The 23,505-nt window shown below is 49.2% G+C and overlaps 3 protein-coding genes across 6 annotated transcripts in view; 1 reads left to right on the top strand and 2 right to left on the bottom strand.

Moving 5' to 3' along the window:
* The window catches only part of CNTN2 (contactin 2), a 34,929-nt gene extending 21,077 nt beyond the window's left edge, over nt 1-13,852 (top strand). For all 3 annotated transcript variants that reach the window (XM_050762991.1, XM_050763003.1, XM_050762998.1), the window contains exons 11-23: nt 242-392; nt 506-633; nt 971-1,146; nt 1,674-1,794; nt 2,325-2,483; nt 2,978-3,127; nt 5,368-5,438; nt 5,701-5,935; nt 6,296-6,408; nt 7,828-8,014; nt 8,368-8,480; nt 8,950-9,118; nt 9,538-13,852. In XM_050762991.1, the coding sequence (XP_050618948.1) occupies nt 242-392; nt 506-633; nt 971-1,146; nt 1,674-1,794; nt 2,325-2,483; nt 2,978-3,127; nt 5,368-5,438; nt 5,701-5,935; nt 6,296-6,408; nt 7,828-8,014; nt 8,368-8,480; nt 8,950-9,118; nt 9,538-9,647 (1,883 nt within the window). In that variant the 3' untranslated portion in view covers nt 9,648-13,852. The remainder of the gene's footprint in view (nt 1-241; nt 393-505; nt 634-970; nt 1,147-1,673; nt 1,795-2,324; nt 2,484-2,977; nt 3,128-5,367; nt 5,439-5,700; nt 5,936-6,295; nt 6,409-7,827; nt 8,015-8,367; nt 8,481-8,949; nt 9,119-9,537) is intronic.
* Nucleotides 13,853-17,807: 3,955 nt separating this feature from the next.
* On the bottom strand, nt 17,808-20,725 carry TMEM81 (transmembrane protein 81). Its single transcript, XM_050764364.1, has one exon. It carries the CDS (start codon nt 18,997-18,999, stop codon nt 18,232-18,234), a length of 768 nt encoding a protein of 255 aa, XP_050620321.1. The 5' UTR covers nt 19,000-20,725; the 3' UTR covers nt 17,808-18,231.
* Nucleotides 20,726-20,823: 98 nt separating this feature from the next.
* Nucleotides 20,824-23,505, bottom strand: part of RBBP5 (RB binding protein 5, histone lysine methyltransferase complex subunit) — a 37,261-nt gene continuing 34,579 nt past the window's right edge. For both annotated transcript variants that reach the window (XM_050763681.1, XM_050763691.1), the window contains exon 14: nt 20,824-23,503. In XM_050763681.1, coding sequence (XP_050619638.1) covers nt 23,475-23,503 — 29 coding nt within the window. In that variant the 3' untranslated portion in view covers nt 20,824-23,474. The remainder of the gene's footprint in view (nt 23,504-23,505) is intronic.

The raw sequence follows: 23,505 nt of genomic DNA, 5'->3' as shown, positions 1-23,505 counted from the left end.
CTGAAGTGGGGTGGCGGCGGCGGGGGGTTGAGGGGCGGGGGGCTGGGGAGGGCGGTGTTGTCAATAGTCCAGGCAGGAGATTTGATAGCTTAGGCCAGAGAAAAAAGGGCTTGGTTCTGAAATAATTCTGGAAGAGGTGCTGGTAGGAGTCACTCATGAGGTGGCCTCAAAGGGCAGGCCAAGTAACGTCTTCATCAAGGGTGACAGTACTTTTCTCTGTGGCTCTCCCCTTTCCTTCCAGCACTCGCCCCTGACTTCAGGCTGAATCCTGTGAGGCGTCTGATCCCTGCAGCCCGCGGGGGAGAGATCGTTATCCCCTGCCAGCCCCGGGCAGCTCCAAAGGCCGTGGTGCTTTGGAGCAAAGGCACGGAGATTTTGGTCAACAGCAGCAGGTACCACCCACACCCCACCCTGCACAGTTCCTGCTCCTCCTCGTTAGAACGCTAATTCCCCTCCTGTGACAACCGTCCCTGAGTTGGGCACATCTGCTTTGTCCTTGCCACAGAGTGACTGTAACTCCAGATGGCACCTTGATCATAAGAAACATCAGTCGGTCAGATGAAGGCAAATACACCTGCTTTGCTGAGAACTTCATGGGCAAAGCCAACAGCACTGGAATCCTGTCTGTGCGAGGTGAGGGCTGCCATGTGGGTAGGCCGGGGACTCAGCCTCCTCAGGGTACCGTCCTCCCCGTCATCCTGCTCCTGTGTCCCACATTGCTCCTAGTTTGGTGTCGAGGCCACCCCCGGATTCAGTTTCGCTTGGGACCACCCCCTGGCCACCATCGAGACTCCGGTCATGCCTCCCTGCCTGCCACACACTCATGCAGTCCTGGGCAGTTGGGACATGTGGGTCACACCACCTCTTCTTTTTGCTGGGCCTTAGGACAGAGCCTCTCAGCCTGCCCTGCGGACCCTGCCTGTGCCCATTTCCTCCCCCATCCACCCAGGGGCCTTGTTTTACTTGGCAGATGCAACTAAGATCACCCTAGCCCCCTCGAGTGCCGACATCAACTTGGGTGACAACCTGACCCTACAGTGCCATGCCTCCCACGACCCCACCATGGACCTCACATTCACCTGGACCCTGGACGACTTCCCCATTGACTTTGATAAGCCCGGAGGGCACTACCGGAGAACCAATGTGGTGAGGCCTACGGCCAGAGCCCCATGGCTTCTCCCTCTTTCCAGAGAGACAGGGGCCCCAGGATGTCCTTAGCCATCCCCACCTTTAAGTCCCCCATAGCCTAAGCGTCCCCCATTCCCTCAGGCCCACGCATGGCAAACTCATCCTTGGATGAATAGCCGTCCTTCCTGGATTCCACCCAGGGACCATGCATATAGGAGAGGGTTAGGGACAAACCTGGAATTGTGGGCAGCCACCAAGACACTCCCACTACTGTTCTTGTTGGCCTGCCCCCTAGGGCAAATGACATTATTAATGTGGACAGTCATTGACTGTCTCCTGAAACAAACTTTGTTGTTTAGTCCCCAGTGGTTCTAAGTGATGAGTCGTGATTCCTCCCATTGAACAGACAGGAAAACTGAGATCCAGCGGGGTCCATGGATGTCACGGAGTAGGGGACTCCCAAGCTCTGCCTCATGTCTCATAGCCTGCTGCACTGGTCAGGGCCGGTGCTCTGACCTGCCGCCCCTAACTGTCCCCATGTGCAGAAGGAGACCATTGGGGATCTGACCATCCTGAATGCCCAGCTGCGCCATGGGGGGAAGTACACGTGCATGGCCCAGACGGTGGTGGACAGCGCATCCAAGGAGGCCACAGTCCTGGTCCGAGGTGAGGGGTTTCACACTTCTACCCCTACCCTAACTCCCTTAAAGCCAAGCTGGGCTGTTCTGACCTTCTCGCCCCATCTCCCCTCCCCTCCCTCAAAGCTGTGGGGAAGGGCTTCTGGCGGAACTCCTGTGAGCTGGATATATCCTGCGGTTCTTCACAGGACCTAAATGATCAGGACATTTTTCTTCCAAGGCCAAAGTTTAAAAAATCCACTCCTAAACACATCCCAAGATAGGAGTGCTTTACTGAGCCCTGAAGTTTTCAAAGCCTAGTGCTGGGAAATCTATGCACCTCTCCACGTGACAGCCTCTGTGAGCCCCCCAGCCTTGAGACACATCCCTCCACCCTCCAACTGGCACCCGCCCCAACTGCCCACATCCCTTGCCGGCGCTCCCTCCTGGGTGTGTGTTCACTGCGCCCTCTGCTGACCTGTCTCGGTACTGTACCAGCTCAAGCCTGGCTGGGAGGAGGTTGGCTCAAATTGGAAGCTGCCCAATTCTGACCCACTGTGCTCTGACCTCTTGGTGCAGGTCCGCCGGGTCCCCCAGGAGGCGTGGTGGTGAGGGACATTGGCGACACCACCATCCAGCTCAGCTGGAGCCGTGGCTTCGACAACCACAGTCCCATTGCTAAGTACACCCTGCAAGCTCGCACTCCACCTGCAGGGAAGTGGAAGCAGGTTCGGACCAGTAAGTGTGACCCCACCCGGGTCAGTGCTGATAAGGCTTGGCTGGGTGTAGGAGGTAGAAAGGGTCAAGGGTTGGGGATCAGGGGTCTGAGGGCCAGGGCTGAGCCTGGAGCTTCCAAGAGGGACAAGCTTTGCCCTCTGCCAGCAGAGAGCATGCAGGCAGGCAGCAAGACAGTCACATAGGAAGCAGGACAGTCGGGAAAGAGTTAGAAGAGGAGGCGCTTGGTCTATGCCCTTGAAGAATTGGTAGGATTGTTACTGGAGCAATGAAAACATTCGTAGGGGCGTGGGGGTGCACACAGCAGTAGCAGAGGTACCAAGATAGGGAAATTGAGTAGTTTTTCAATAATTTCTGAAAAAGGTACTCAGTGCTTAGTATATGGCAAGTACCGAAGTGAGGGCTGGGTAGATAAGTGGTGATTCAGGCCAGTGCCTGCCCTCTGCATCCAGATGAATAAGCAAATGCTGGAACATGGACTCCCTGGTGCCTTGCAGATCCTGCAAACATCGAGGGCAATGCCGAGACTGCACAGGTGCTGGGCCTCACCCCCTGGATGGACTATGAGTTCCGGGTCATAGCCAGCAACATTCTGGGCACTGGGGAGCCTAGTGGGCCCTCCAGCAAAATCCGGACCAAGGAAGCAGGTGAGAGTCCTGTGTGTCCCAGAGAACTATCATCAGGACAGAGACCCTGGCACCACTTATAGGAAGTGCCACGCCAGCCGCAGTTATGCTGAGTTCCAGCCCTGCTCACAGGCTTCAGACTCTCACAAAACAGACAAGGACAGAACACCAAGTTGGGACCAGGCCCACTGTATGGACAAATCATCTAGTCTAAACTCCTCATTTAAAAACTGATCAACCTTACAACTGCATGCGCATCTATAATTTTTTTAAGTTTAATTTTTTAAAGTGGAAAAACCAAAGTTCGGAGAAGGGAAGAGTCACATTGACATAGCTTGGACTTGAATCCAGGACCACGGGGTGGTAGACAGATGTCCTCCTGGAAAAGTATGCACTACAGAAATCAGTTAATGCTGGCTGGGCAAGGTAGTTCACGCTTGTAATCCCAGCACTTTGGGAGGCGGAGGAGGGCAGATCACCTGAGGTCAGGAGTTCGAGACCAGCCTGGCCAACATGGTGAAACCCCATCTCTACTAAAAATACAAAAATTAGCCAGGCGTGGTGACACACACCTGTAAATCCCAACTACTCGAGAGGCTGAAGCAGGAGAATGGCTTGAACCCGGGAGGTGGAGGTTGCAGTGAGCCAAGATCGTGCCACTGCACTCCAGCCTGGGCGACAGAGCGAGACTCCATCTCAAAAAAAGAAAGAAAGAAAGAAAAAAGAAATCAGATGATGTGAAAGATGTGTGTGTGTGTGTGTGTGTGTGTGTGTGTGTGTGTGTTCTGTGCAGAGGGCTAGGGAAGCAGCCAGTGTCTCCAAGCCCTTTAGATGATTTCTTAGGGAGCAGATGGAATGAATAACCTGCCCACAACCCTCAGCAAAAAGCATGTGGGTGTCTTGAGTGGGGAAGGAGGGGGAGAAGAGAATCCAGGAGAGAGTGGGGGAGGCACAGGCTCCAGTCAGCATCTGCTGAGAGGCTCCTGCCCATCTCCAAGCCATTCGCAGGGGATGGCCTGGAATGAGAGCCCTGGGATCCTGGGACCAGGGGCATAGATTCAGGACCCTGCCTTCCCTCCTCTCACCTGCCCAGACCTGTTGCACTGGATGTGTAGTGAGGGTCCATCTTCTTGTCTCCCTGAAACATGTTCTCCTACATGCCCCAAACTAACTCTCCAGGCTTTGTTTGGAAAAACTCTCCTTTTTCCAGAAACACTCAACATTTTTAGCTGGTACCTCTCCTGAGTAAGAAATTCCAAAGGGAACACTTTCTTTGATTGATCCTGAACTTCTTGGAGGGTCAAATGTGGAGAAGTGAGGGGACTCCTTTATTCTATTAATAGTATCCCAGGAGCCGAGGAGCACAAAGACAGCTGTGAGGCAAAGGAAACATGACAGGCTTTAAAATCAGAAGGACTGAGATCAGATTCCACCTGTGTCATGTATTAGCAGTGTGACCTTAGGCAAGTTGATTAACTACTCTGGGCCTCAGTCTTTCCACCCTGAAAAGGGCAATAATAACACCCACCTCACAGGATCAAATGGCCAATGTGTTTAGGGGCCTCTTGCAAATTACAGGGCCCTAAACTATTGTCATCAGAAGCAAGTGAAAAATCTCCAGCTGCTGGTTTCTCTGTGAAAATATTTTGACCCCCAGCCAAGTTACTCTCTGCTAAGCTACAGGAGCTGATGAAATAAATTCGTGTTTTAATATCAGCCTTGTTTAATACTCGAGACAATTAGGAGATTAAATCTGCAATAAAAAGAAAAATAGTAATATATCACCCTGGAGCCCAAAAGTAGTTTGTTTTGTTTGTTTGTTTGCATTAACTGCAGTTTTGGGTTATTTATTCCCCTTATTTTAAAGCAAACGAGAGTTGGTCTCTGTGATTTAGTTTAAGTTGATGGAGTAAGGAGGACAATGATCGTGTGTGCATCATCCGCTCTATGCTAACCATCGTCCTGTTTAATTTCATTCTCATTACGGCCTCTGAGAGAAACATGATTATCTCCATGGAGAAGAAAATCAGAGGCACAGAAAGGTTAAGTAACTTGCCCAGGGAAACACAGCTAGTCATGGCAGAGGTGGGATTTGACTGCCTGACTCCAGAGCCTATGTTCAGAGGGACCATTGGAGGACAAACCCAGGGCCCAGTTGAAGGGGTTCCCCATCTTACGATGCTCTACAGGCACAGGCTCAGGGCTTTCCTTTTTTCCTTGCTCATTAACAAGCCGTATCCGTGTCTCTTGGCGCTTGACAGCGCCCTCGGTGGCACCCTCAGGACTCAGCGGAGGAGGTGGAGCCCCCGGAGAGCTCATTGTCAACTGGACGGTAAGCTGGAAGAGTCAGATGTCCTCCTCCTCCCCGACTCCTCTCCTGCTTGAGCAGTTGCAGAAAGGACCACTGCACAGCTCTGACTCAAATGCGGACAACTTCCTGTCCCCCTCCCACGCACCCGCTGCCCCTCACGCAAATCCACGCTGCAGGCGCAGGCGTCCAGGGCCGCCACTCTTGGCAAAGGTTGGGTGGGGCCAGGGAACGGGCAGGGACACGTGCTGCGGATCCTCGCCCATGCCACGCTCTTGCCCCTCAGCCCATGTCACGGGAGTACCAGAACGGAGACGGCTTCGGCTACCTGCTGTCCTTCCGCAGGCAGGGCAGCACTCACTGGCAGACCGCCCGGGTGCCTGGCGCCGATGCCCAGTACTTCGTCTACAGCAACGAGAGCGTCAGGCCCTACACACCCTTTGAGGTCAAGATCCGCAGCTACAACCGCCGCGGGGAGGGGCCGGAGAGCCTCACTGCACTCGTGTACTCCGCCGAGGAAGGTGGGCTGCCCCGGGCCCACTTCTCGTCCCTACCCCAGCCACTTGTCCACAGGAGTGTGGGGTGGGAGGACGCTACTCATCTCTCGGCTCAGTTCCATAGGAGAAGGTTGAGAGGACACTTGGGTTCCACACCCCTGGCCTCACTTCCAGCTCTTGCTACCTTGTCTCCCTTCGGGGTTAGGAAAAGGGAGGCTCTCTGGGAAGAGAAGTGGGCCCTGGAGCATTGCTTGGGGGGCTCCCACTTGGCCTTCATCCTGAGCCCTGGGCTTTCCTCCAAAATCTTAAGCAAAGGCAATCCTGGTTGGGGGGTGTCCCAGGGGGTGTCCTGGGAATCCAAACCCGTTCTGTATCGGTCCCCAGAGCCCAGGGTGGCCCCTACCAAGGTCTGGGCCAAAGGGGTCTCATCCTCAGAGATGAACGTGACCTGGGAACCCGTGCAGCAGGACATGAATGGTATCCTCCTGGGGTATGAGGTGAGCACCAACCTGGGGCTTGGGAGAGGAAGGGGTGCTGGGGCTTCAAAGCCAGGTGGGAACAACTCACAGCTTACTAATCATTCCTCCTGGCATCCCTGGTTCACTGACATGGCAAACTGAGCATCCAGTCTATGCAGCACTGTGGATGCAAATTTCACTAAGACCCCGTGGCAGGCCAGGCGCCGTGGCTCGTGCCTGTAATCCCAGCACTTTGGGAGGCTGAGGCAGTGGATCTTGAGAACAGTCTGGCCAACATGGTGAAACCCTGCCTCTACTAAAAATACAAAAAATTAGCTGGGTGTGGTGGCCCATGCCTGTAACCCCAGCTACTCAGGAGGCTGAGGCAGGAGAATCGCTTGAGTTCAGGAGGCAGAGGTTGCAGTGAGCTGAGATTGCGCCACTGCACTCCAGCCTGGGCGACAGAGTGAGACTCCATCTAATAAATAAATAAATAAATAAATAAATAAATAAATAAATAAAATTTTAAAAACCATGGCTTATGCCCATTGGGGAAGACAGACCCTGGAGGCAGCCTTAAAGTAAATGCTTGGCTAGAGCCAGCACTGGAAGCTGGGAGGGTAGAGGGAATGGGTTCTGGGAAGGGGCATGGCCTGCCCCCTTCATGCCAGAGCCCATTCAGACTGCCCTATCCAGGGCTGCACAGAGAACAGCCTGAGCCACTCTATGGACCGTTGAACATCCTATCCCGGGGGAACTTGGGGCCCAGCAGTCTGGCCTGAGTACTGGGTCCACTGAGAACTCCACATAGGGGTACCTGTGGAGCAGATGGAAAGTGAGAGGAAGAAAGAGGGAGAGAAAGAAGGAAAAGCAAGAAAGAATCATCAGGCTGGGCCTACTAGTGATAGCACAAGTTCATTCCAGTAGAGTACTCTAGATTTCAGCACAATAGCTTAGGCAAGCCACAGTGTGGAGATAAGTCCAAACTCTGCCCTTGATTTGAAAGCATGTTTAGCAGGTCTTCATGCTATGATTACCATGAAAATGGGTTTGCATGTATTAGGCAGCCTTCAGAAGCTTGCTTGGGGCCGGGGGACTACTTTGTAGTACAAATAAGCATTTTCTGTCCCTTAGCAGAATGCCCTCAGTGGCCTCCCCAAGTTGTTGAAATGAGATGGGTTCCAGCAGGCCATTGCTAGGTTGAGCCTGTGCCACTGGCTCCCTCCCTGGCCCACGTCTTGAGCACCTTCCTTGAACCAGGCACCAACAGACAGCAGGGGACTCACACCCACACGACCCTGCTCTCTGGGTGCTCATGATCTAGTGTCCAGGTTCTGAGGCCTGAGTCTGGGTCACAAGGACCAGGATGAGCAAGAGAGGAACAGAATATGGGGGGCCGGGGCAGCCCTGAGATCCTGGGCTTGACTATTACCCCTTGGGTACCCCCGCCTCCTTCAGATCCGCTACTGGAAAGCTGGGGACAAAGAAGCAGCCGCGGACCGAGTGAGGACAGCAGGGCTGGACACCAGTGCCCGAGTCAGCGGCCTGCACCCCAACACCAAGTACCATGTGACTGTGAGGGCCTACAACCGGGCTGGCACTGGACCTGCCAGCCCTTCTGCCAATGCCACAACCATGAAACCCCGTGAGTCTCTCTGCCTGGGGTGGGGGTAGGGGAATATGTTGGAGGGTGGGTGCCTCTGGGATCACTTTTTCCCCAATGGTAAGACAAATGCTCTAGCCCACCAGCTCTGGGCTGGACAGAAATTAGACAGCGAGCCTAATGGAAATAAGAGAATGGAATTCATGACCTCTGAAGCATCTCACACTTCTCCAACCTTTGGATTTTCAGGGGCTTTGTTTCGTGGGCATGGGTGACAGAATGTGCTGGGTGTAACTGCTAGAGGCAAACATCCAGAGAAGGGCTGGCTAAAGGTGAGAGGGTGCGGGGTGCCAGGGAAACGTTTGGACATCTCTCCAATTCTTCCTCTGTGGCAGCTCCGCGGCGACCTCCTGGCAACATCTCCTGGACTTTCTCAAGCTCCAGTCTTAGCATTAAGTGGGACCCTGTGGTTCCTTTCCGAAATGAGTCTGCAGTCACCGGCTATAAGGTGAGGAAGGGATCAGCTAGGCCCAGAATGGGAAGGAACAGCTCCTCTGTGTTTCCAGTGAACATAAGAAGCAACAATTTATAACAAGAGGCATCTGAGTGAGACATAAGCAAAGGGTTTGTGACTGTGAGAATGAAATTCATGAACGATTCTCTCGGTAACTTGCAGTAGGAACTATAAAAACAGGGGCAGATGGTGTCACTGCAGAAAGGCAGAGTTCACAGGGGCAGTGATGGACTATGGGGATGGAGTATGGGGGTTCTCCTAGCTTCAGGAGTCTACAGAAACAGTTCAGTGGCCTGCAAGCTTTCCTCCCACCAATGAGGAGCTTTGTCAATGGGGAGGAGGGGTGAGGAGGCTGGACCGCAAGGGCCCAGAACCATCGGGGCTCCTCTTAGTACCTAAAGCTGGGGAGGACTAAACGATCAGCCCTGTCAGGAAACTCCACCTGGAAACCTCCTTCCCACAGATGCTGTACCAGAATGACTTACACCTGACTCCCACACTCCACCTCACCAGCAAGAACTGGATAGAAATCCCAGTGCCTGAAGACATTGGCCATGCCCTGGTACAAATTCGGACCACAGGGCCTGGAGGGGATGGGATCCCTGCAGAAGTCCACATCGTGAGGAATGGAGGTGCTGCCCCTGCCCTGCCCTTATCCCCTCGAGAGGATCAGGGTCCACCCAGATGCCTGAGGGGATCATTCCCACCCCAGGCCAACTCCAATCTCGACCCGCAAGGGAAAGTGGAAGGCAGGGAGGAACCAAGTACAAAGTAGTCCTAGAATTGCTCGCCACCACCTTTCTACCCACCCTGCAAACCATCCCCGAGGGCCAGGGAAGGGAGCAGGGTGCAGGGGGAGGCTGAAAACCAATCAGCAAAAGCAAAGGGTCTACAAAACACTGTAGGAGTCGGGCTGAGAAGAACACCCAGCCGTCCGCTCCCAGGCCTGCAGCTGGCCCTGTGAGTCTCCTTAGGAAAGGTCTCAATCTTGCCACAAGGGTGGGGCTAGGGTAGTCCCTGGCCCAGCTGACTCAGCTTGTGCTGGTTTCAGGCACAAGCATGATGGTGGAGAACCTGGCAGTCCGCCCAGCACCACACCCTGGCGCCATCGTTTCCCACTCCGTGGCGATGCTCATCCTCATAGGCTCCCTGGAGCTCTGATCCTGGCACCCCTCCGTCTGCACCGCAGCTGGACGCCACCTCCGATGGACACAGCCAGCCGGCCCCTTCCTGCTGCCAAGGTGGCCTGACACTGTGCCAGAGAGTGGCTAGTTTTAAATACCTACTTTAAAACAGTGCCCTTTTTGTAGGAGGTAGGATATTTTATATTCTGCCGCAGGACAGAGCCCACGCAAGGATTTTCTTTAAATCGAGAGGCACCAGGCAGTAACTTCCATGATGACACTGATGCCTATACCTGAGCTCTAGGCTGCCCAGAGGGAAGGAACAGGCCCATGGGAAGAAGGGGGTTTAAAAACGTGTCTTCAACTCAGCAGAGATGGCACTCTGGGACCCTATATGGACTCCACCACTTGAGAGCAGTCCTAGGCCCAGCGGGAACACCAGACATGAACAGGCTGAAGAACTGGGGCGAAGTGCACACCTCACCGTCCTTCAGTCTAAGGAGAAGGGCAAGCCCTGGGACCAAGAACTCTCCTACCTTCTCCCTTGAGCAGCAGCAAGGACCCTGACGCTGTCCCTGATGATTCCCTAGGGGCTCCCGCCTGCCCTAGCGGCTGAGAACCAGCACCCCGATGCCTGAGGCTGGGAGCCTGAGCCCCTTCAGCTTTGAGGGGGTGATACTGCTTGGGGTGGAAGCTAAAAAGAGTTGAGAGGCCCTTGGTGGAAAGGGGCACCAGACTTGGTCTGAGATAGTCACAACCCAGGTGACATTGCCTTCTCAGCCAACACTGCCAACCTGACCCTGTCATCCCCCAGATTGACAGCGCCACTTCAGGTGGCTGGGTGACTAAAGGGCTTGTCTTGGTGGGGTCTCCCATCCCTCCAAGACCCATCCTGCACAGTCCCTCCAGGGTTGGGGCAGGAGATGGCCAATCATGCGCCCACCTCTCCCTCCAGCGCTGCCTGCAGTCAGCTCGGCTTCCCGACCTGCAGCCCCAGACTCTGCTCTCCCAGAACTGACTCACTCCTGCCTGGGAGGGGAATGCAGCATTCATGCTATGTATCCTGGAATTGGGAGGTTTCTGGGAAGGGCAGAGGATAAATGTGGCCCTGCCTGCTCCCAGGTATACCTAGGACCACCTGGCCAGATCCGCTCCCAGACGGCCTTGGACTGCTTGCATTTCCCTAGAGGAAAAGGGGTTAATAAATGGGCCATCCTTTCCTGAGCTCTGGGTATACTACCAGTCATGGAACATCGGAGCTGGAAGAGGCCTTAGAGCTCAGCTTCTTCAAGTCCCTCACTTTACAGATGAGGAAATGGAGGTGGTCCAGAGAGGGTCTGGGATTCCCAAGGTCACACAGCCCGGAAGAGATGGGGCTGGGTTAAGAACTCGAGTCTCCCACCTTTCTGTTCAAGACTGTTTGTCTACCCAGAGGAAGGAGGCACTGCTGAATGGCTATGGCCTGGCTAAGAAGGTGGTTAGAGTCAGTAGGGTATGAAAATTCTTCAAGGGGTTCGGATTGGTGATCATGGGGACTGGCATGGCTGGGTTCCAGTCCAAGGTGTGGCAGAGCTTCTACTGAACATGCAGTGCTGACTTGAAGCTCCCTGTCCACCTCGCTCTTGCCCCAAGAAAAGAGGCCAAAGCAAAAGCAGATTCCCTAGGCAAGAGCAGCAGCACAACCAGGAAACCCCAAAGCCCGTTCTCCGACAGGTGGCCCTTCACAGGGGGCAGCAGGACAGGCATCTTGAAGGGCATATGTCCTCTGAAGCTCCGAGCCTGTTTTCTGTAGTTTACAGTTAGAGCTCTATTTTGTTATGGTTTTTTAAACTTTTAAGTCCTGCTCTATTTTCCTGGGCAGGTTTATGTTGATGTTTACCCACTACAATTTTTTAAAAATACAAGCTCACATGCCTTTTCCCTGCCAGACCAAACCCCCACTGCACCCTACCCACCCACCCCCCGCCCAGGGCAGCTTTCCTGGAGCTGGCTAATCAAAGCCTCCTCACCTCTTCCCAACCCTTACAAGCAAGGGTGCTAGGAGCTCAGCTGTATGACCATTCTCCCTGACAGGGAGTCCAAACTTGGCCTAGCATCCCTCCTGGCCCCCCTCTGGCCATGACTTGGCCTGTGCCTGGTTCTCTATCAGAAAGGGGATGCTGAACAAAACCTCCTTCTAAGTTTTATCCAATTCCTTCCTCATTGCCTCGGGCTGCATCAGGGGAAGCAGGGGATAGGTGTCCAGTTGCTGGGCCGAGGGAGGAGCTGGTTTGGCACAGGACCTAACCAGTGAAGCTGGAGGCTACAGCCCCTAAACTTGCTTGAGGCCAACGATACTTACTCACAACTAAGTACCTTAATGCTAATGAGGTCCACTAAAAAGGGGAGGAAGGCAGACCTCCTAGGAGACCCACGAAGGGTTTTTAACCAGGGAAAGCTGAGCCCCAGGAAAACCTAACCACTGTGCAGGCAGAATTTGGGGGACAGAACCGACAATAAAATAGATGTTCCTGCAGCCTGAGATTTCAGGTAGAGGACTAAGGTTTAATAAGACAATAGGTGACCTGAGGACATGCAAGCTTGTAAAATGCAACAGCCTCCTGCTAGAGTGACTTGTACATGAGCTTGCTTGCAGAAGACTAGATTAGATGCTTCTCAGAGTCCCCTCCTGCCCAGGGGTTCTCTGATTTTCATGTTCTCTGCCCAGATGGGCTGGGGGAGTTGACAATGTGCTTATTTTCACTGTGATCATGAGACCACGGTTCTGGGTTATCTCCTTTCACACATCAAGCCCCAGAGGCGGCGGCAAGAGGAACAGCCACAGACAAGTACTTTACCCCACAGCTTAGTGGCCAGTAAACACCTTGGGGACTAGGGACAGGAACAACCTATAGGCACCTCTTCAGGGCCCAGGGAGACAAGTGCCCTCTATTCTGCATACATTTGGGCTCCCCTTACAGAGCCCTTTGCCCTGGCTCCGTGGTCCTTGTTGCTCTAACAGTCCAGATGAACACCCAGCCTCGGGGGGAAGGCAGCTCTCTCCAGACGGAGTCTCAGGGGCCAGCAAGATCAGGTTATCTGCTTTCATTCAGGGCAGCAAAGGATACAGATGGTGCCAGGGAGTGGCAAGGCCATGGGGGTAGTGGGGGGTGTCTTCTTCTTTTCATAAAGTAACAACAGATGAGACTGAGGTTAGACATCAGAAAAAAAACCTCTGGAATGACCTTCCTCATTCCAGGAGGCCCTGCAATAAGGAAGACGCTTCTTTTTGAGGGACCTTTGAGGAATTCTGGCAGCTGTTGACATGGGGTCTAGGATAAGGTGAAGCTGTGACTGGAGGGGTAGGAGATGCTCCAAGTGTCCATCCAGAGATGAGACTCTTAGAATCAAAGTGTTCGGCCCAGGAAGTCTTGGAGATCCCACCTGCTGTGGCCCCGCACCTTAGGGGAAGCCATTAAGGGGGCTCATCCAGGAATTCTGGTTATAGCCCAGTGCTTACCCAGCCTCTTTAGGGCAGCCCCCAGGGCCGGCCAGCCTGTACTCTGGGCAAGAGCCCAAAATGGCTAAGAATGTTTGACTCCCTTAATCTCTTCCCCAGCTACACAGGAATCTTTTCTGCCTGGTCTCAGAATGGGACTGCCAACCGGCTCGTCGGAGACGCAGTATCCTCAAACCTGTGGCCACTGGCAGGACAGTGGTGCTCTATCTCCCTGAGTGAGACCTATCCTAGGCTTCCTCCTGGATGTGATGGAGGCTGCCAGAGAGGCTCTTAGCATAAAAGGGATTAGAAGGGCATTTTTCTATGTGCCTCCAAAAAGCTCCATGGAAACAGGCACCTGGTAGCTGTGGGACACCGTGGACTTGTGTATATGGTCATAGGCTTTGGGAAGATAGGACATAAAGGAAAATGAGAGAAACAAAATGGGTCAGATAGCTTTGGCCAGAGCCCCAGGCAGCCTTTGGGGCCTATGACACTTAGTGCCCTTAGATGGGATACATCTTGCCTCAGCCCCAAGATTCCTCCAACTTACCCATCCCATCCAGGGCCTGCACAGCTTAGAGAGGCTCAGCTTGGCAAATGCTAAGGCTGCATCGGACCACTGACTTGACTCAGTGTTTGTTAAAACTGAACCACTCCCACTGGCCTACTATTTCTCTCTTGTATTTCTTGTAATAGTAGTTATTTATTGATTCTGGTAGCAGGCAGTTCTTAAATAAAGATGGTTTCTCAACCTGTTGGGGCAGCTGGCACGAGCTGTGGGTGTTTTTATCATCAGGCTAAAGCATACCTCCTTGTCCTGTTCTGTCACTCCAGAGGCTTTTATCCAAGAATTTCTTTCACCCCTCACACAGTGAAATATAATGAAGTTACAACATACAGTCTATATTGCTTCATTCAGTCCCAGGAGGGGGGAAAAATTAGGCCAAGATCTCAAGGCAGGTCCAAGCAGAGCACAAGCAGGCATTTGGCTAGAATCGGTTGGCTTTACCTAATACAGTGGCAGTGAACAATGCTTATGAGATGGTACTGCTTCAAGGTTCCCTCATTTTTAAGACATCTCTGAGGTGTTGACTCAATGGGCCCAAAGGAAAGTCTCCCTGCAGAGACGTTAATGATACATCTGGTGAGAACGAGGTTGCTGCCTCTACTCTTGGCTCACAGGAGCCACAAGGGTTTGAATTACTAGTCAGTTTCCAGCCACACTTTCTCACACATTCAATAACCATTTATCAAACTTTTTTTTTTTTTTTTTTTTAGACGGAGTTTCACTCTCGTCACCCAGGCTGGAGTGCAATGGCATAATCTCAGCTCACTACCACCTCTGCCTCCTGGGTTCAAGCTATTCTCCTGCTTCAGCCTCCTGAGTAGCTGGGATTATAGACACATGCCAGCAAGCCTAGCTAATTTTTTTAGTAGAGACAGGGTTTCACCATGTTGGCCAAGCTGGTCTTGAACTCCTGACCTCAGGTGATCCACCCACTTCAGCCTCCCAAAGTGCTGGGATTACAGGTGCCTGGCCTATCAAACTTTTTATTACAGATGAAGATGTGTGTGAAGATACACTTGCACGGCTCTGTGTTTTGAGCCTTTCAGTGCAAAGCAAGTAGGGTTCCATGCTGACTATGCCCCCAGCTTTTTTCAGGGAAGAGGGAGATAGTGAGTGGAGGCCCCAGTACTCATTAGCTGTGTGCCCGGAAGCCCAGGCTGACAGCAAGCCTCCAGAAGGGGCCTGTACGGACACCAGTATGGTATCACAAAAGGGTCATCTCTTGCACTTTGCCCCCGAAGGGGATGTGGGAACACCAGCCACTCTAAATCCCAAATATTAGTCCAGTCAGCTTCTCCTTGAGCCTGCAATGGTAGATTACCTGCACAGAATTCAACAGCTTTTGCTTTACAAACACAACTGGGCATCTTTTATTCTCTTCTCTGCTCAATCCCTTCACATCCTTGGAGTCAAAACTCAAGAGCCCAATGCAGAGGGTTATAATGCCAGAGCTGTGCAAGAGTCCATCTCATACTTGACTACTGGCTGCAACAGAGGACTGGAAAAGTTATTTAGCTCTTCTTGGGTCTCAGTCTCTCCATCTGGAAAATGGGACTACCCATCAGTCCACCTCCCTCCTTAGCGATGTCATGCTGAGTTCATTACGTATAAAGTAGGATATTGTTTCATGGTCTTCTAGTGTCAAGACTGCTTGCTTAAAGTACAGCAAGCTATCTCCTGAATGTCTCAGCAAGTTGTCCCGTACTGAATGCTTCATCAATAATATTCCTGAACTCATGTCCAGTACTTCAGTTTACCTCACAGGATCTCACTGGATCCTCACAATCACCTATTTCAAAGATGATGTCCAGTAGCTCACTCCATTACACCATCAATAGCAGAACCAGGACCAGAACCCAGGTCTTCTGAAATCCATCCCCTCTGAAGTAGACAGAATGGGGGTAAGGGTGTGTGTAAAACGTTAAGATCTTTTTTAAGATAAGAGCAATAGTAAAATGACTCCCTATGCCTGGGCCTCAGTCAGTGGTTCTCAACCTTAGCTATACATCAGAACCACCTAACAACCTTAACAAAGATGCTCTGAACTCACGATACACATCTAGGACACTGAGACAGCCTAGGAGCAATGACTCCCCAACAGCAATGAGCACACCCAACACACAAACTTTGGTTTCTCAATGCTACTCCCCACACTAAGAGGAACCAGGGTTCCTTGGGGAAAGAGGACCAGATTCAGGTTTGGGGCAAGGAGAGTCCAAATGTGAACCTGATACCATGTTGAACTAGAAGCAAGAAAATGCTCAATGTCAAATAAAACCTCAGCAAAAGGGCAAAAGAGCTTGCCTGAGGGTACTTCTACTGGCCAAAATTGGGGACAATTTGAACATCAAGAAAACCAAACCCCCATTAACTGCAGTTTACTTATGCAACAATCCTGCACATGTACCCCTAAACCTAAAAAGTTAAAAGAGAAAATGATAATGGATTATATACAGTTCACTGAATAAGAAGAATCTATTGGAGACCTCAAAAATAAAAAGAGGGTAAAAAGAGTAAGCCCTTCTTTTCAGAGAAATGCAGGCTAATATAGGTAAGATGAATGTAAAGAATTGCCAGTTTGCAGTCCCCAACGTGTAATGATGAACAAGGCAAAAACAATGGATGCCAAAATATGTGAACAGTTTTGGAGAGCCATATAATCATGAAGTATTACCCCACAGACTATGAATTACAAAGGGGAAAAACACACACACACACACCCCCCCCACACATCTGTGGTGAGATCTGCCATCCACCACCTTAACCAAATGATCAAGCTTACTATCAATAGTGGGTCAACCTTGGCTGGGAGCAGTGGCTCACGCTTGTAATCCCAACATTTTGAGAGGCCAAGGCAGGCAGATCACCTGAGGTCAGGAGTTCGAGACCAGACTGGCCAACATGGGGAAACCCCATCTCTACTAAAAATACAAAAAAACTTGCCATTCTCCTGCCTCAGTCTTCCAAGTAGCTGGGACTACAGGCGCCCGCCACCACGCCCAGCTAAATTTTTGTACTTTTAGTAGAGACAGGATTTCACCGTGTAAGACAGAATGGTCTCGATCTTCTGACCTCGTGATCTGCCTGCCTCGGCCTCCCAAAGTGCTGGGATTACAGGCCTGAGCCACTCCATGCCCGGCCAGAAATTAATTTTCTTAGTGTGATAAAGATACTGTAGTTACACAGGAGAACATCCTTATTAGGAGATGCATACATGGTTTAAGAGTAAAGAGTTGCAATGTCTGTGACTAGCTTTCAAATGGTTTAGCAAAATCAATCTATATTGAGAAAGATAATTGTGACAAAATGTTACTACCTGGTGAATTTTGGTAAAAGGTCTATGGATGGTCACCAAACATTTCTTTCAGCTTTTCTATGGGTTTGAAATTTTTACAAGTTAAAAGTAAAAGAAATAATAGAGATCCTCTGACCATAATTTAAACTGAGTTAGCAATGTCTGGATTAGAGCTCAAGAAACTATTTTTCACAAGATCATCCAGATGATTCTGACACATGTCTAGAGAATCACTGGTCTTTGGTTTCTGCTACCTCCTGTAGCCAGAGAAAAGTGAGAGGAAGAAAAAAGAAGTAGCTCAGCTGGTGGCCAAGAGCCTTTCCCTGATGGTTCCACAAGCCAATTATCTCAGACATGGTCCAAATGGCCTTGGAGTCTTAAGATTGGATTTCCTATGGAGGAATCAAAGTACTAATCCTCCCTTGGGGGCCTTGGCTGCTGTAAGAAACCAATACTTGACCTTCCCAGGAATACAAGCTTCAGGGCACTGAAAGAGCTAAAAGGACTGGAGCGGAGGCAAGCCAAGGTGCTGTCTGAATAAGGGGAAACCCACCAGGTGAAGAATCTAGTGTTTTGCCAAGAAATTCAATTTAATACCAAACAGGGGATTTACCTGGGCAGAACAGGCAATTTGTTAATATTCAGTGACTGTTACAGACCTGAGCCAGATGTCATTACTAACAACCCCTGTCATAGGCTTAAGCACTGCACCGCCTGCCCCCAAAAGCAGACAATTTGTTTAATGTCTATTCTAAGAAACCTGAGGAAAATGAAGCCAGACTGATTATGGGACAATTTAAACAAATACAAGAAACTAAAGAGCAGAAAAGAAAAAGTTAGGTCTCCATACAGCTACCGTGAAATTACTTTTATTGAAGAAAAAAATGTTCATTAGAAAATCTAAATACATCCCTCTACATGAATACACAGCTCAGAAGAGGGGAAATGGAGGCGGGGAGGAATCCAGGTTATAAAGGGTAGAAAATGAATGCAAGCTTCTTTGAACTCTTGGGAACACAGGCAATGCTTGCAGTTTCCTGGGCACCCAATGGGCAGGGAAGATCAGGAAGAGATCCATGGGACATAAGGAAGTTAGATTACTGCCCATAGCTCCCAGGAGGTTGTCCCCTCCATTTCTTCCACTCATTCTTTTGGCTATGGGAGCCTTCCCTCTAAGCTGATCCACTACCAGCAGCCAGAACACTCCCCTAAAAAGCTAGCTTGGCTTCCTGGGCAGCCAGATCTTCAGGAGCAAGGCTGTCAAGTTCTTGAGGCTATCACTGCTGCAGGCCCCCCCTCAGCACACAGAGGACAATCCTCACCAACACACCACCAACCACTCCACTGGCAATTCCTATCCCCAAGGCTGACGCCACCTTCTTTTTCCACTTTGGGTGGTGAGGCTTGGAGTAGCTGTCCAGATTAACTTCCAATCCCTCATCTACTAACTTCTGATCTTCAGTAAGTGACTGATGGAAATTCAGGTTCACCAAGTTAGGAGGAAGAACCCTCAGCCCAAAATAGAGCCTCTTGACAAGTCTCAAGTTTTTTAACAGCTGCACATCACATCGGTATGTCCCAGAGTCATACTCCTGAGCATATTTAAACTTCACAAAGTGAGAGTTGGCTCGGAAGGGTTTGAAGACCTCGTCGTCAGTGGAGATGATACCTCGAGCAAGTCTCCAGGTGAACCGGAAAGCTTCCTGTCCAATCTCCAGGACGTCTGAACTCAGACAGCTAAGCTCAAATTCCTTGCCAATGAGAATGGTGAAATGGAGCATCCCACAGATCCAGTTGGTCAGACATTCCAAGCGCTGAGTCTGACATTTCCTTCTCACTCCATCAGGGCCCACCTCACAGACGGTCTCCTCCTTATAGCCAAGGCCACAGGTGACCGTACAGGTTGTAGCACTGATGATAACTTTCCCCACAGCTTCCTGCAGCTTCTCAGGGATGGCCAGTGTTTTAGGTGTAGTCACCACCAAAGGCAGGTAGAAGGCCAACCCCAGGCTCCCAAGGGCAAAACTAGTGGCCAAAATCTTCATGTCTTAGCAGGCATTTTTCCACCCTTAGCCAGCACCCACAAGCTATTCCAGCTGAATCCTCTACAAATCATAACTTGATTCCTTTGACATGAGATATCCTTCAAAGTCAAAAGATACGATGCATGTATTGTCAATAAAACAACACAACTTAATAAATAAAAGTCCAGTCCTTATAAACAGGTGAGGCCACAAGGCAGGAAAAAAACATAATGGTGTTGCTTTACTATCTATCGTTGTTAATAAAATAACCACCTTACCAGTCTTCATTCTTTTCATTGCTTTTTTTTTTTTTTTTTTTTTTTTTGAGACAGGGCCTCACTCTGTCAACCCAGGCTGGAGTGCAGTAACATGATCACAGCTCACAGCAGCCTCAACCTCCTAGGCTCAAGTGATCCTGCCACCTCAGCCTCCTAGGTAGCTGGGATTACAGGTGCAGGCTACCACACCTGGCTAATTTTTCTATTTTTTGTAGATACGGGGTTTCACCATGTTGTCAACGCTTGTCTCCAACTCCTGAGCTCAAGCAATTCACCCACCTCAGCCCCCCAAAGTGCTGGGATTACAGGCGTGAGCCACTGCACTGGCCATTTTCATGTTCTTTTAATGACTTTAAATCCACCTCTTGGGAAGACAAAGAAGAAAAGACTTCAGAAACTGAAGTAAATTTCCAAATTACCTCAAATGCATAGTGAAGTTATGCTCTTCCTCACCCTTACCCTTACCCTCTATAAACCAGGATCTAAATTAAGGGTTTCAAAAGCCCCAGTTAAATGTCACCAAATAAAAACAAATACTAAAGTCTAAAAAAAGGAAGATTAACTTGAATTATTTCAATGCTCCTAAACCTCCTATAAAAAGGATTAAGAACTCTGGACTGGGAGGCAAGTAACTTACCCTTCCTGAATTTCTGTTTCTTCCTTTGTAACTTCAGACCTCCTTGCCTATCTGAGGAAGGTCACTTAGAGCATCGAATGATATACTGTACATGAGAACACTTTGTAAAGTGTGAAACACTGTTCAATGTGTAAGGAATTTTAAATAGAAATGGAAGTTCATAAAGACAAGGGCCAAGATGACCATTTCAAATCAGAATGTTTAACGTTATGTTAAAGGCAGCTCCTCTCCCCTTTTTAGGCACTCTTCCTTCCCAAGGATACCGAAGATATATTTTGAGTGAGAAGATGCATGATGCTCCCTGACTCTTGGCCTACTCCCTTTACCCTACAGAACAGCGCTCATCATTCACTTAGGTCAAGGTTGCTATGAAACAGCTATGATGTCAAAGATGGAGTTCTCAATCACATAAAAGATTAATAAGTAGACCCTCAAATTTGACATTAAAATCAAAGACTTACATAGACTTTGTGAAACATCTTTAGGAGACAATGAGCATTTAATTTTAAAGCTACTTCATTCCAAAAAAAAAAAAAAAGGTTAATAAGAATTTAACCGTACTTACGTAGACTTGAAGAAAGATCCTTGGAAGGCAGGAACTTCCTAGCATGCATTTTTGTAACCTCCAGAATGCCTAGTCCTACGGCCTCTTCAGAGTAATTACAAAACTATACTGAGTTAAGTAATTGGAAGACAGATGATTACTAGATGATCTTTTTGATCAACAACTTTTCTGCTTGCATCATTTATTTATCTCATCTAGAGGCAGAAATCTAGGCTACCTGTCCACTCCCTACCCCATCCAGATCTATCTTTCCACACCGAAAGATCTAGTATCAACAAAGGAAACCACATTTTCCATTGTACTAAAGCAAAGTGGCCAGAAAGTTCCAGAAGTGAGCAGTGTTTACAAATAAACATCTACACCTGTTCTTTAATAAACATCCGATTTTATTTACAAAGCATTAAAGCTTCAGCAAGAAGTACCCAAGGCTAAGTCTCATCTTGTACAAAACTACAGAATTTTTTTTTTTTTTTTTTTTTTTTTGAGATGGAGTCTTGCTCTGTCACCCAGGCTAGAGTGCAGTGGTGCAATCTCGGCTCACTGCAACCTCTGCCTCCTGGATTCAAGCAATTCTCCTGCCTCAGCCTCCCGAGTAGCTGGGATTACAGGTGCCCGCCACCACGCCCAGCTAATTTTTGTATTTTTAGTAGAGACGGGGTTTCACCATGTTGGCCAGGCTGGTCTCAAACACCTGACCTCAGATGATCCAACAGCCTCGGCCTCCCCAAGTGCTGGGATTATAGGTGTGAGCCACCACGCCCAGCCCAGAATATTTTTAAAAACAAAATTTTGGGGGTGGCATGGCAGGTATGACAAAAAGGAAGAGAATATACATACATTGTACAAATCAAATAATTCAAATTGAAATGGATAGAAGGTTTTAAAAGTTGAAAAAAAAATTCCAAAACATAAATAATTATTAGGAGCTACCGCCAGAGACAATCTGACAGGGCTGAAGATGATTTTCTCAGTAGCCAGTTTAGGAGGTGGACGTAGCACAAACATCCAGATGCACAGGCAGAGGAAACCAAGCTACTTCACACATGGAAATATGGCAGAAACCCTCTAAGTCCCATACTTTGCACACTGCTGCAGTGTATAGTGCAGAGGACTGGAATGGATATAACGTCTGCAAAACAAAAACATGTCTAGTGAGCCACCTACTCATCTCAACCACTGGTCTAACTCATGACAGTCTCAAAACGAGTAAGAAAAAAGTAGCGGCATCTAAAAATATAGACATTTTGCAACTGACTCAGGGAGAGCTCTTTCTTCGACTACTGAATATACTGGTTCCAAATGATGGAGTGAGACAAAGAGGCTCTTACTGACGTGCTCTACTTTGATTTCTATCCTAAAATCTAAAAGGTAATCAATGTGTTTGGCTACCTATAGGAGCATCCACCAACTGATATATCAGATTTTTTTTTTTTTTTTGAGATGGAGTCTCATTCTGTCATCCCGGCAAAAGGGCATTGGTGCGATCTCCACTCACGGCAACCTCTGCCTCCCAGGTTCAAGTGATTCTCCAGACTCAGCCTCCGGTGTAGCTGGGATTATAGGTATGCGCCACCACACCCAGCTAATTTTTGTCTTTTAATAGATACAGGCTTTCACCATGTTGGCCAGGCTGGTCTCGAACTCCTGACCTCAGGTGATCCACCCGCCTCAGCCTCCCAAAGTGCTGGGATTACAGGCGTGACCCACCGCGCCCGGCTCACCAACTGATATATTTCACAGTAAGCACAGTATTTAAATTCTCCTTTCAAAATACTGATAAAAAAAGACAATCCAGGTTAAGCACTTCCAGTCAGCTAAAAACGCCATTCAGAGAAGCTACTGAGCCCTTTTCACACCTGGTTTCCTAATGGGATTTTCAGAGAATTTCAAACATCAAATGTACACATCTATCCAATCTGCTATTTTTATATAAAGAACAACAAATGTCAAAAAAAAAAAAAAAAAAAAAAAAAAAGCTAAGCAACCTTTCACAGAAAGGAAGTGACTGAAAACACAGTAAGAAAAAGGAGCACAGGTACAGGAAGGGAAAAACGCAATGACTGATGAGGCTAGATTTCCACAGGCAGTGATACAAAAAATTCACCTTGATCTTTGATTTGAACTATGTGGTTTGCTGCTTTGATTCGGATGGTTTTACTTTACTCCTTGCATAGATTCCCCCAACCCAGTAAAAAAGTAGCTTGTTGTGAGACACCTGGGTTTGTTTCCATCTCTGGAAGCCAGCACAGGTAAAGCAATATAAACTATTGATGATTCATTGCTGGAGATGGATAAAACTAGCTATCTTCAAAAACCATGATTAATGACAATGAACCAAGATTGGAGGGAAACATGCAATGAGAGGAAAACAAGGGAAAACCCTGAATTGTTACAGCCCGGCTTCTTGGGCAAAATGTGGTATGGGAGGAAGAGAGGGCCTTCATTGTTCCCTTTCTGAAAATTTGAAATCTTTCAAGCACTTTCTTTTCTGCCCATCCTTTGCACACAATATGGAAATATAGGAGGTATTAGGGGAGAGGAGAAGTTTAAAATGAGAGTATGCAACAAAAGTTTTCCTAGGATACCAGTAGCAAAATTTCAGATAAGAAGTCACTCGAGGACATGCATTGAGGACAGAAGGCAAATGGGAGATAGGAAATGACAGGTCAAAATGACGCTGGGTACAATAAAGTTAGATGAGCAAAACACAGGTATTTTTTCTCCAGCAACATAACTAGGCATCAAAGTTTAAATGAGTCAAAATTCCTATCTGATGTCTTCACAAATCTTCATTCCTGAGAGTCTATTTGGACTTATGCTTGAAAGGGAAGGGAAGGTCGTATACTCTTCTTCCATAATTCACTTCTTCATTTAAACATAAAATTCACCCTCCCACCTCCTGGGTGGGAGGCACACGCCTTTGTTTTAAATTAAAGTCAATTTTCAAATGACTGACCACAGTGTCCAGAGGCCACATGATGGCAAAGTGGGAAAGAATGAAGAACTTCAAAGGTCTTCATAACAGTTCCGATATTGCTCCTCCTGCT

Source organism: Macaca thibetana, chromosome 1, assembly GCF_024542745.1.
Source record: "Macaca thibetana thibetana isolate TM-01 chromosome 1, ASM2454274v1, whole genome shotgun sequence".
Lineage (NCBI taxonomy): Eukaryota > Metazoa > Chordata > Mammalia > Primates > Cercopithecidae > Macaca > Macaca thibetana.
Note: the sequence above shows the minus strand (reverse complement) of the source record. Positions and strands in the feature narration are given on the sequence as shown.